Raw genomic sequence first — 13,157 nt, 5'->3', positions numbered from 1 at the left:
CCCTTCATCTCGGTGGGGTTGTGTCTGCCCTTTGGAGTTGGTGCTCTGGATCAAGATAGCAGTGCAGGGGCTGCTGGCTGGCAGGGCTGCTATGGTTGGGGATCCAGAGCCAGGGTTTGTTCAACAGGAACAGTGGGAGGACGTTAAGGGAACTAGGAGGAGAGTGAAAACACCCACCACGGGGCACTGGTGAGATGCTAGGGGTAGGCTAACAGCTGGAGGACAACCAAGTCACAAGACTGAAGGTGTATGACATCAAAAAGTGGGTGGTCAAAAAGAGAGTGGAAGTTCAAGCTGGGACCCCACTTCCCTGCTGGCCCCCCAGAGTATCCCAGCAGGTGGCCGGCCCCTCTCCTCCTTGCTCCCTTGCGAGACAAAGCGGTCCCTGACTACATTCTGTGCTTTCTCACCTAACACTTAAACATGTAGGAAAAGACAAAAGATGTGTGTCTCCAGCTGGGGGAAAGCAACACCACAGTAAGCTGGCCTCTATTACTAGGCTTATTCGGGAGGTCCCCAGGGGCCCCCTGAATTGCTGAGGGATGGAAACAGCAAGTCTTTGGAGTGACAGGAACACGCAAGGGGAATAACCATCAGACGTGTAAGCTCAGTGTGAAGTCCACTGCACATCCGGTCTTTCCTGAGGAGGGATGGACCCTGAAGACCTGTGAACAGTCAGACGGGAAGTTCTCCCCTCCTGCCCCCTTCTCCCCTGAGGGGTCCACCCTCGGGTGCTATCCAGGGTTCCTGGTGTCCCCACATCCCAAGGTGAAGCTGAAGGTCATCACTGGAGGAGGTCAGGACACTTCTCTCTGACACCCCCCCTCCCCCCAGCCCCGTTCCCATCACACACACCAGGTTCTGGGCTGCGGGATGAAGTTTATTAGGATGTGGACCGTTTGTGTAACTACAGCACGGACAAGGCTTAGCTGCCAAAACGAATCACATAAATAATCTCAATGTAATAAATTATTTGAACCATACAACTTTATCTGGCATACTGTTTGACCTTCGACCCTCCCAGTGTTCCTTCCAAGGGCCCCTCATGTCATGTCCAGCCCCGCAAGGCCCAAAGCCCTGAGCAGAGGTTACGCTCCTTGCTGCTAAGGGCGGGGGTGGTACCTGCCTGCCCCATCCGACTGCAACATGCCTCTCCTGACATCAATCTTCAGAAAACGACAATGCACTCCCACGTCTAGGTCCCTTTGCTCCTCTTCAAGTATTTGTTTTTTCTTTTTTTTTTAAAGATTTATTTATTTATTTGTTTTTATTTTGGCTACGTCGGGTCTTAGTTGAGGCACATGGGATCTTTAGTTGTGGCATGCAGGTGGGATCTAGTTCCCCAACCAGGGATCGAACCCAGGCCCCCTGCGTTGGGAGCACAAGTCCCACCCACTGGACCACCAGGGAAGCCCCCAAAGTATTTTCAATAGACACTATTTTATTCATTCTTTTGAGATCCTTATAAAAATTATACACATATGTTCATCTCTGCATATACACACATTTGTAATTTTTCACCAAATCAACACAATTTCCCCACAGCTGGTATATAAAACATAATGGCCTCAAATTATTGTTTTCCCTTACCCTTTTTGCCCTTCTCTAAACTCTTTTTTCCCTGGCTTTCTGTGTATTTTCTAGGCCTCTCATTTCTTCTTATCTAAAGGCCACATAGCTCCAAATCTGTGTTGGGCTTCGTGAGATCATCATTCTTTTCTGCCTCTTGTTTGTCCACAATTCTCCTCCATGAGTCTCCCTCACTACCTGCACAGTCATATTCTCTGGCACTTTCCATCTCTCTTTTCCCACCCCCTTCTAAGCAGGAGATTTCTCGTAAGAGAGAGTGGAATCACCATGAGTATAAACCTGGCCACTGGCCCCAGACGGAACGGGGGCCAAAGCCTGGTTCTGAGCAAGTCACGAACGCTCTGTGCTTCCGTACCCTCATCTGTGTGATGGCATAAGTCATAGTACCTTCTTCTGGGTTGCTGCAAAGACTGAGTTAATGTGTGAAACGCCCTTTAGAGCAGGGCCTGGCACATGATAACCTCTACTATTATCAGCGTGACTTCAACCAACGGATTTTTTTATTTAACGACTGACACCAGCTCTGATGTCTCATCGTTCTGCGATCTCTGCAGTCAACTAAAGACCTCTGCAGTCATCAGTCTTCATCAGCTAATCTATTTCTCTTTCAGGAGAGGCACTTAGGACACCGTTCCCGACAGCTTCCTGTTCCTCTACTCTGCACCGTATCTGATTTATGGCTTGTCCATTATGGGAGTTAGGTTGGGTAGATAACACCACCTCTGTCTCACAGAGAGGGGAAATCAGGCCCATAGATGTGAAACAGCTTTCCCAAACATACATACCTAATCAGTAGCACCATCAAAACTTAACCCCATCTCAGTTCATGGGAAAGGAGGAGATCTGCCTTTTCTTTCCTTCTTTCTTTTTTTTTTTTGTTTTTGTTTGTTCAATACTGAATTTGATAATTTTCTTTTTAGATCTGCCTTTTCTTACAGGACGTGTACTGCAGAAACTTGCCAGACAGTATAACCTTCAACTCCCATCAATTCAACACAAAAACACTTCCTGAAGGATATGCGCTCCACTTATTCTAGATGCTCTAACATCTGTCTTTGGATTAAATTATACCACCAGAGTTATATACCTGGCCCCACTGTTCAGCCACCTGGCACCCATGGGACTCCCCTCTTTAGAGCACCTGCCCTCAATTCCCTCCTCAGATGGACACAAGCCTCTTCCCAGCATCTTCACGGGCCTCTCCGTCAGAGGGCGGGCGGGCCTCACAGCAGGTGTGGACGGCCCTTGGACTGGCTGCTTGCTGGAGGTTGGGCCAGACTTGGACACGTGGGCGGAGCGTCCACAGGCCTGAGCGCGGGGACTGTCTTGGAGTGGGGTGAAGCCAGGCGGGGACTAGGGGGAGGTTGGGCTCTGGGCCTGGGGTTTCCACCTCAACTCTTATCAGGGGTTCCATGTCAGGGGGAGCCTCTTTGCCCTTCTCACCTGGACAGGCTCTATTTTCCTAGATCTCGGTGCTCTACCATCAGCCTACAGTGAAGGCAGGACAAGTTCCAGCCCTAGACACAAAATACTGTCATTCTTGGGGGGAACCAGCACCTGCCCTCAGGGCTGAGGACCAGGAATCTCTGTATTCTTTTGGAAGGACTAATTCCTCTTTGGGTCACTATAGATGTTATACGGTCTTCTGGCTATGTTTCTCTTTTTTTCTATTTGTTGCTAGAACACTCAGCGTTCCCTCAGAAATTTACCACCTCATGGCAGTGTGTTGTCCCAACCAAACGCAGACCTTATCTTATTTTTCCTGCTCTTATTTTCCCTTAACTCAAACACCCTGCTCATCAAAGCTTGGTAGAGTGTTGTGTGTTTTTGTAAATCACCTCCTATCCTGTTTGCACGGGGCTGGATAGAAAACAAGAGAAAAGAGTAAAAGACTTCATCAACCATATGATGGGCCAGGGGAGCCCCCAAGCACACACCCTCTTCATGCAGTGTTTTGTGAACCAATAATACCGATGCCAGTTAACAAGGTAACTATGGGAACCAAGCATCCGGTAGGCAGGGGTGGGCATGGCTCACCCTCCCACCGCGATGTGCATCCTTGGCACTTGCCTGGAGGGTAGAGGAATGTGTGCTTTACGTCCTGGTTTCCTGCAAGCTCCTTTATTTTTTTTTTCCTTTGGCCGCGACAGGGATTGAACCAGGCCCCCAGCAGTGAGAGCACGGAGTCTTAACCACTGGACCACCAGGGAATTCCCTCCTGCAAGCTCCTTAACGGAACTCTGGATGCAGGCCCATATATCTCAGTCTCTTATCTTCCATGCCCCCCATGTGGCTTGAGGATTTTCCAGAGTGCACAAGCTCTAAGGACGCACAGATCCCGGTGGTCACTACACTAACCCACGTGGTCCCACCGGATTTCTACTTCCCGACTTATGTTTGCAGCTCGATTCGGGGGGCTCCCTTGGCCTGTCTTGGGGTTGAGTCTATGAATTTCTGAGACTCAGGGCTCTGCCCAGAATTAGACCTCAGTGGCCTGGACAAAACCACCCGCAACACTCAAGTGAAAACACCTGAATGGACACAGTCATCAAAACGAGGCCAAAGGCATCCAGAATTTTCCAGAAAGCGAAGTTCTGATGGAGGCCCGGGCCAAGCAGCCACCTCCTTGAACATCTCAACACAGACACACCCTGAAACAACCACATTTTGCTTTATTAGGCGTTCCATGGTAATATAACACAGAGTTCTTAAGGAATAATAAACACGAGACTTGTTTTTTTTACCATAATTATTTTGCCATTAAGACAGTGGTAACAAAAAAAAAAAAAAAAGGTACTCTTCTGGCTACACACATAATCAGCTTTAGCACTGAAAGTTCCTCCACTCGTGGGTCACAATCACAATTCCAAGGATTAAAAACCATCTATGATTAAATCCTACACTGGTTTAGAGCATCAGGTCACTGCAGTTATTCAGTTCTGAGACACTGTCAATTTATTTTAGCATTTACACATGACATTCATTAAACAGACACACAAAGCAAGCCAACAGGTAAACATGCTTACACAGCCTGCGGAAATCTTCAGGTTTTAAGTTGTTTGAAGGAAACAATTGAAACAACCAAAATGACCATCATGGAAAAACAGGAAGACTCAAGTGAATAGAAGAGAGCTGCAAGTGTTTCTCAGAATTGAAACAAAATTTTTTTTCCGACTGGTTCAAATTCCCTCGAAGTGCAGATGAGAAAAAAAAAAAAAAGCAAATATATTAAGTTAACCAATTATTCTTTAAAAGTGCAATTTACTTTTAAAATAACAAACAACAACAACAACAAAAAAAGAAACCCCAGCCATAACCCCAAAGGCAAAACATGTGGAGAGAGGAGTGTCATGATGGGATGCGCTACTTCTTGATGTTACACTTTACAAAAGCAGATTTGGTTTTATAAAAGCCTGCAGACATAACGTGGCTTGGGAGGACCTGTAAACACGCTTGGAAGGAGATGCAACAAAGCTCAGCAAAGACAGGGACGAGCACAAGGCAGCGAGTGGAAAGGGTCTCTGAGACCAGGAGCGGGCGGGGTGTGGACACAAGGTCGCCTGCGGTCTCTAAGGGGCCACTCGTCAAATTTACAAGGTTTTCTCCCCACAAGAGCTCTGACTCACAAAACAGATTTTTCCTCTTGCAAACTAAAATGGTCTTTAAGTCAAATCTCCCATGGGTTTTCCGAGTTTAGCGGGCTTCCCTGTGTTGCGTGATGTCTTTCTAAATAATTGGACAAGAAAACAGATTTCTTTTCCTCCAAAGTGAGAAGCCCAGTGTGCTCTGGCATCCCAAAAAATACCTAGTTGGTAAACAGCAGGCCCTCAGGGCCAGACCACCATCAGCTTAGCACCTCTGAGCTGGTGGTTGGCTGGAGGCTGATTGGCTCCCTTGGGTCTTGGGCTTGATTTACAGATTTGTTTGTGTCTTTAGCCACTTAGCATTGCACAGAGGAAAAACTCTCAGGTCCTAGAGCCTCAGACTTCTTCAACAGCTCGGCACTGTTTGAGGTCTATTCTGGGCCCGCATGTGACAGTGGGGATAAGTTGGCCCTTCTCTGCACCTGGGAAGCATCTCAAAACTCAAACGCACATCCTGGCGACGTGGGTGGGTAGCACTGGTCTTATATGGGCTAGGATAGCACATTACGATGGTTGTGATGACAAAGCTCATATCTTTCCAGGCAGGTGCTTAGGGCCACAGTAAAATGGCAGACCTGGTCACTGGAAAAGACCATGGGGGAAAGAAGGCAAAAACAGCACGTCAGAGACAAGGGCCGGAAGAAACACAAAGAAAGAGCCAGACACGTGAAGATATCCATGAATGAAAAAGCAAGAGGGAGAGAGTGCGAGCAGTAAAGAGGTGAAGAGAGGAGAAGAGACTCCTCAAAAGATTTCATCTGCAGCAAAATCTAGGCCAGAAAGAAAACCTGACGATGGAATGGTGGTGTGGACGCTGTACAGCCTCTCAGGAGGGACATGACGAGTCTGCCCACCACCCTGAATCAGCTTGAAGGTGACACGATTGCATCATTAGGATGTCCAGTTCAAACCCCTTGTATTAATATTGCATTAGGCTTTCCAATTCAGTATTTAAAAAAAAAAACAAACCTCTCCCCGCCCTTCCCCTGCCCACCCCACCTGCAGCCCCACAAAGAAAACTTTTCTAAAAATTTTAAATGAAAAAGGCAGCTCTGGGCAATTCACTTTATCTTCCCCTCCCCCCGATGAAAAGGAAGATGATGCAAGCACAACAGAGGTTGGACATGAGCAACGCCCTCACTGGGGTTTGCTTTGTTTCGCATGTCTGAGTGTTGGACGCAGTTCTGTGTACGGGCCTGGTGGAGAGACGCAGGTGTGATATTCGTAGATGTGTATGTAGGGAGGTGGGTGAGCAAAACTGGTGACTCCGGGTGAGGGACGGAGTGCGGGGGGGCCCGAGAGGGAGCCCCAGGAACTGGCTGCCCCACAGTAACTATCACAGGCTCTTTAAAAAAAAAAAAAAAGAAGGAAGGAAGGAAGGAAGGAAGTCTCCGAATGTCCTCAGGTGTTCCATCCCCCATCCCTAAGCCAACGGCGGCCCTGAACTCTAGCCCAGGCTGGTGATGTTAGCACGGCCACCAGGGGGAGCCACGATGCGCTGGGTGGTGCGGCGGGGAATGTTGTCATCAATCTGGGCGCCTGGAGACGAGAGAGGATGAGGGTCAGAGACAGCTACACGGATCCCTGCTCTAAACCGAAATAACATAGCTTGGGTTTTTTTAATTAATTTTTATTGGAGTCTAGTTGATTTACACTGGTGTGTTAGTGTCTGCTGTACAGCATAGTGAGTCAGTTATCCATATACATACATCCACTCTTTTTTAGATTCTATTTCCATCTAGGTCATTACAGAGTATTGACCTATACACACGACTATATGTAAAATAGATAATCAACAAGGACCTACTGTATAGGTCATTACAGAGTATTGACCTATACGGTAGGTCCTTGTTGATTATCTATTTTACATATAGTCGTGTGTATATGTCCATCCCAATCTCCCAATTTATCCCTCCCCCCCCCCCCTTTCCCCCTTGGTAACCATGAGTTTGGTTTCTACATCTGTGACTCTATTTCTGTTTTGTAACGAAATAACATAGCTTGGGAGAAAAAGTGTCAGGCCCATTCTTTGTCCTTCTAAAACCTCACCAAAAGTATAAGCTACAGAAAAAGGATGGGTCTCAGGTGGCCTAGGAATCACACACTGAATAAAGCCATCCTTGTAGAAGCTGGTTGGATCCCATACCTAAAAAGTAAAACTATATGTAAAAGGACACTATATTTCAGGCTTTTGAGCAACTCAGACTCCATCCTGTCCCTATTCTCAGTGATCAAATCGAGTGTGGCTTTTCCAGAGGTGCATTCTGTTCCCCTAACACTATCCATCCTCTGTGTAATCAAAGATAGGAGTCATGATATTGAATATAGAACATAGTTCCTTGTGCTCTACAGTAGGACCTTGTTGTTTATCCATCCTATATATAATGTTTGCACCTGCTAATCCCAAACTCCCAACCCTTCCCTCCCTCACCGCCCGCCTTGGCAACCACAAGTCTGTTCTCTACGTCTGTGAGTCTGTTTTTGTTTCATAGATACTGCACAGGGAACTATATTCAATATCCTGTGATAAACCATAATGGAAAAGAATATGAAAAAGAATATATATGTATAACTGAGTCACTTTTCTGTACAGCAGAAATTAAGCTGAACATTGTAAATCAACTATACTTCAATAAAATTTAAAAAAAAAAGACAGGCGTCATGATGGTCTTTATATTTCAATGGCCTGGTGAAAGACAGCACAGACTGTATCACGCCCATGTTACTTTACGGAAAAACTAATTTTCATTATTTTTAAATTTTTTGAAAATGGGTAATCTGTATATGGCAACTTTCTAAAAACCAGTATATCTGACAAGAAAAAAAATACGTATCTGCTTTACGGTTTCTTTAACCCTCCATAAAAATTTAGATACGTATCTGTGACTCAAGGAACTAGAAAAGTAGGTTTCTAATCATAGGCAAAATGAAGGACTGAAGTTCAAGTAGGGAAGCTCTAAAATCTGGACTCTTTCCTCTCACCTCCCCTGACATCACATAGTTTATCCAGACAAATAGCTAACAATTATCAAATGGCTTGATTCTAAGCATTTTACATGTATATTAAGTCATTTAATCCTCAGAACAACCCCATGAGGTAACTACTACCATTATACCCATCCTATAGATGAGGAGACAGAGGCACAGTTCGAATCTGGGCTACGAAGTTAAGCTGTTGAAACTCTAGAGTCCACAAGCTGAACCACTATAGTATATTGCATACGTGGGGGAGAAGAGAGTCCTAAAATACCACAATATCCTTTTTCACAATGGACATGATGCACTGAAAAAATGTCCTCTAATATCCTGGGTATGACACATAGTGTACACATCATGACATTATATGTGATATAGACTCGTGTCAAGATTCTGAAACCCAACCCATCATCTGCTATGAATTACATCTCTAGTGAGTTACATCTTTGGGAAGAATAGGTCTATCATTCACCTCCACTTCTTCTCCTTCTCAAAAGTGATGCCAGACCCACCAGCAACACAGAGCACAGCCCTGCAGAACTGGGCCCTGACCAAACCATAACCATACCAGACAAGCTGAATCCAGACTGATGCAGGTTCCGGACAGGTGGGGCCTGCTGCTTGGCCGGAGACGTCTTAGCCGAGGAGGCCGGAGTGACTGTCTTGGGTGTCACAGACACCTCACACACAGGTCCGTCATACAGGCCACGAGGAACACCTCTCAGCTCTGCCAGCTGCAAAAACACAAGAGCCCCTCGACTCAGGCCACATTCACAGAGGACGCCTCCTTGGCAACCCTCCTGATGGGGAAGGAACAGGTGCCAGGATGGGCCTGTGACATTTGGGGATGGAGGGCTTTCTATGGTCGGGTACAGCAGGGACACATGTCAGCATGAGGCAGGGCCCCTGGCTCCAGGGCAAAGCTACCCCAACATGGGTCACATAAAAACTGATAAACAGGTCTTCCTATTTTCTCCCAAGACACTTCACCTTAAACCCTGCAGGAATTCCCAAACATGCTGTGAAGAGGATCTGGTCTCACGTTCAAGATCTGGCCCCATACTTTCCAATCTTACTGTCCCTTTAATTCCTTTACATCCCTACCCATTCCCTGCCTCAGTCCCCAAGCACCAGTGCTGGAGATTGTTCACCACGTCCTGAATACTCTCTACATTTTCCATGCTTGTAACATTCTCTCTACTGAATTCCCTTGTCTCCCTTCTTTGACTTATCCAACTTCTACTTAACCTTCAAGATCCAACTCAAAATGCCCTCTCCCCATGACACTTTCCCTTAAGACTCCGCAGCAGTGGGTCCCTCCCCTGAGCCTCATCACACACCCCTCATCACAGCAGTCTCACTTCAATCTGGCTGGCTGTGGACATGCCTGACTCCTCCGCTGGCGTTCTGAACTCCAGGAATAAAAAGACTATGTTTCCCTTATCCATGAATCCTCTGTATATACCTCGATAGTCTGACTCAAGGTGCTTAGTGATTTTGGAATTGAACCTAATCCACGATAGAAACCACTCATAAGATCAGAGGTGCTCACCCTGCTTCTTGCCTTGATACGCTTATAAACAAAGTCAGGGAAGGGCTTCCGGGGGATGTAGCGCCCAGAGCCTTCGGTGACATGAAGGGTGCCGTCTTCCAGAACAATCTTCCCCTGGCTGATGACCACCAGTGGAGAGCCACGGCACTCCATGCCTTCGAAGATGTTGTATTCGAGAGACTAGAGGAAGGGAACATAGTAAACTTCAGAATCCACCCTCCATCCTGGCGAGATCTCATCGATCTGGCGGCACCCACGGCCCAACATCACCCGGACAAAAGAAAAGCCCAGAGATGAAGTCCCTCTCCTGACTGGCCACCCAACAGGACTTAATCTCTATGTCTTAATTCTGTCTAGAACATGGAATAATCTTTCCTACCTCTCAGAAATTTGGGTTTGTTCATTCCTGGGTTGCGGCACCAAAAAAAAAAATTGGGGGGCTAAAAGTAATTGAACAGAAAAATCGTATGGAAAAGCATGAGGGTTTGTAAATGCCACATGAATGTAAGAAAATGATTCCTCGTATTAGCGGTGACTTTGTTCTCACTAACTCAAGCTCCAATCAGGTTAAAATCCCAAGAAGCCTTCTCTGACCAAGTTCTAAATTTAATCTTGAAATGAGCCATCCACGAGGAGGTTTTCCCACTGGTTTGCCTGGATTTCCAATCTCTTAGAGATGTGGTCAAGCTGAAGTTCCTAAATGAAAGGACTGTGGTAACTCCAGAGACAGGCCTTTGATAAAATCTTTGAGGTTTAATTTCCCAACAAGGTGGCCATCCTTTCAGTTTCAAGCTTTTCACGGTGAAAGGGGGACGTATCCACGTGCCCTCTTGGAAACCATGTGGGGTCTCTGAGTGAGTTTGTTGCTGTGACAACAGGAAATAGGGGCACTACCGTCGACGGTATAACCTCAGCTCCTCCACTGCTCCTTCCCCAGATTCCAGACGCCCGCCCTGCTCCCAGGTACACATGGCCGGACCTGGAGAATTAATAGGCAGCTCCATCCATAGAAAGCAGCTGGGCTTCTGGGGAGATTCAGACCAGGTTATCAGCACTAAAGAGTCCGTCTGTTGCACTGCCATTCAGGGTAACAACCCCTGCTTAGTGCAGAGGCTGGTTAGTATGGAGAAGCCCCAGGCTGGCTCTACAGCTCACATTCGACCAGTGGTGTTGATAGAAAAGGGCAACAAGGGGCTGGCAGCCCTACTCTGAGACTCAAAGGAGTAACGTGGAAGCTACTGAAGAAATGAGGGAAAGAGGCACCTGGGGGAGGGAAGGGGACTGTACATGTGGATTCCCGGGACCAAAGTGTGTCCCCCCCAAGCCTTTCATCGGTTCTAAGACGCTCACCCCTGAAATGAGAATGTGTCTCACAGCACATGGAGCTGCACAGTCAGTGTCAGCCTAGGCTGAACCGAGTCCTTCCAGGGAATCGGGGTCAGCTTTTCCCACCGGCCTGGGGAATGACCACACCGAGGCCGTTTTATGAGAAAGTCTCAGCCTCTGGTTTTTCTGGACCATTGCTGGATGCAGGACTCAGACCACCAACTTGCCTGACTCAGTTCAGATTCTCAGAGGAGCCGTTTTTGCCCTTTCTGCACCCAATGCCAAGGTCGAGGAAGGCAATATTCTTTGCCACCCTTTCTATCTGGCAGATCCACATCTCATTATCCCAAACTCAGCACGAGCTGGCCCTCGGCAGCACAGCGTATTTTTAAAGGAGTCTTGCATTAGACTCCTCCTCCTGGGTATGTTTTCTTTCACAGCAGTGCCTAAACTAATGGAATATCTTAAAATCGGTGGCATCTTAGATCTGGTGAAATTCAGGAGCTGTGTGACTCCAGGCAGATCAATTTAATCCTGCCTCAGACCTTCAGTTTTTTCACTTGCCTCCCGCGCAAGGCTTATGTGAAAATGACAACACAAGAAGCATCCTATGGGTGTAGATTACCAGCAGAGAATTCTGTCCGCTCCGAAATGACCTTTGAAAGGGTCATCCTTTAAGGGCTGAATCGAGCCCCATCTCTTCCATGTTCCTGCATGGCTGTCTATACAAGCTCCTCTTGTGACCTCCTGGAGTCATGGAGACAACTTTGGCCATGGTGCCATCGGCCTGGGGTCCACATCCCAGGTCTGCTATTTGTCAGCTGAGTGACTTTGGACAAATCCCTTGCACTGATCTGAGATCCAGCATCCTCATCTATAAGGGACACGGCCCATCTTACAGGAATGATGCTAGGATCACAAGAGATAAAAGGAACAAAAGCATCTAGCCCACTACTCAGCACTAAGTAGGCATTTAGAAAATCCCTGATTGACTGTCTGGTTTTTTATTGCACTTTCCCAACAAGATTGCAAGCCCTTTAGTGTCGAAGACATCCTAAGACGCATCTATTGAGTTTAGTTGCCTATAGATGACAGATCACAGCGCCCGGAAGAGCTTTGGGCCACCTCCCATTTTTCAAAGATGGAGGAACCAGTCCCATGACTCTAAGTGACTTAAAATTAACAAGTTCAATGGTCAGATCTCAGCTCGGGGCATTCAGAGCCTACTCTTGTCAAACTGTGAGGCACTGAGACTTCGTCGCTTACCAGGTCTAGACATTTTTAACCTCTATCCACATAGGTTTCCTAAAATGACTCATCTGGCTGGATGCTTGGCAAATCCAAGCAGAGACTTAGCAACAGGGCTGTCAACAAGAGTTAGCTAAAATACTCCAAATTAAAGTTAATTAGCCCCATGGTAGGAAACACCGTATTACACGGGGAAAGCCTCTTGCCCGCGTTCTCCCAGATAATTAAAGCTGCACAAGCATGCTTAGTGTGGGCTCTTTCAAACAGGTGAGGACGGGCAAGAGGCACTTCTGGAAGTCATGATTTCCTATACGGGGTTGCCTGGAGGTAAAGCCAGGGCAGTGCTACTGAATGCCCGGAGGGCAGAATCTGTCTTCTCAAATCATCACTCCTTTACATCCTGTCTTGCGCTGGGTTAAGAACTCCAAACGCAGGCTCCCTAGCTAGGTCATCTGCAGTTTACATGATGAGTCCAGTCTGCCCTTTCCATTACCTCTGGGGAGGGGACCCTGGAAGGGAGGAGAAGCATGTTCTCCCTCTAACCCTGACCAACAGGCCGCACACACAGTCTGGCAGGGAAGAGCCCTGGACAATTTTGGGTTCTAATTCTGGCTCCACCGCAAAATAGCTATGTAATGTTAGACTGGTCACTTAAGCTCTCTAAGTCTCGGTTTACTTATCTTCCCGATTGGGATAATAATACCATCCCTTTATTGAGAAGGCCAAATAAAAGGGTAAATGGAGCTGTGATGCTAAATGCATATGAAGAGATAGGTTCACCAGGCAGGACCCTAGGACCCCTGCCCATAAAGAAGCCAATT

General features: G+C 47.0%; 1 protein-coding gene across 2 annotated transcripts in view; it reads right to left on the bottom strand.

Moving 5' to 3' along the window:
- Positions 1 to 4,244: 4,244 nt before the first annotated feature.
- Positions 4,245 to 13,157, bottom strand: part of DPYSL2 (dihydropyrimidinase like 2) — a 112,792-nt gene continuing 103,879 nt past the window's right edge. For both annotated transcript variants that reach the window (XM_068553683.1, XM_068553684.1), the window contains exons 12-14: positions 9,763 to 9,942; positions 8,779 to 8,944; positions 4,245 to 6,773 (exon numbers count right to left, since the gene is read on the bottom strand). In XM_068553683.1, the coding sequence (XP_068409784.1) occupies positions 6,682 to 6,773; positions 8,779 to 8,944; positions 9,763 to 9,942 (438 nt within the window). In that variant the 3' untranslated portion in view covers positions 4,245 to 6,681. The remainder of the gene's footprint in view (positions 6,774 to 8,778; positions 8,945 to 9,762; positions 9,943 to 13,157) is intronic.

This window comes from Eschrichtius robustus, chromosome 10, assembly GCF_028021215.1.
Source record: "Eschrichtius robustus isolate mEscRob2 chromosome 10, mEscRob2.pri, whole genome shotgun sequence".
Taxonomy (NCBI): domain Eukaryota; kingdom Metazoa; phylum Chordata; class Mammalia; order Artiodactyla; family Eschrichtiidae; genus Eschrichtius; species Eschrichtius robustus.
Note: the sequence above shows the minus strand (reverse complement) of the source record. Positions and strands in the feature narration are given on the sequence as shown.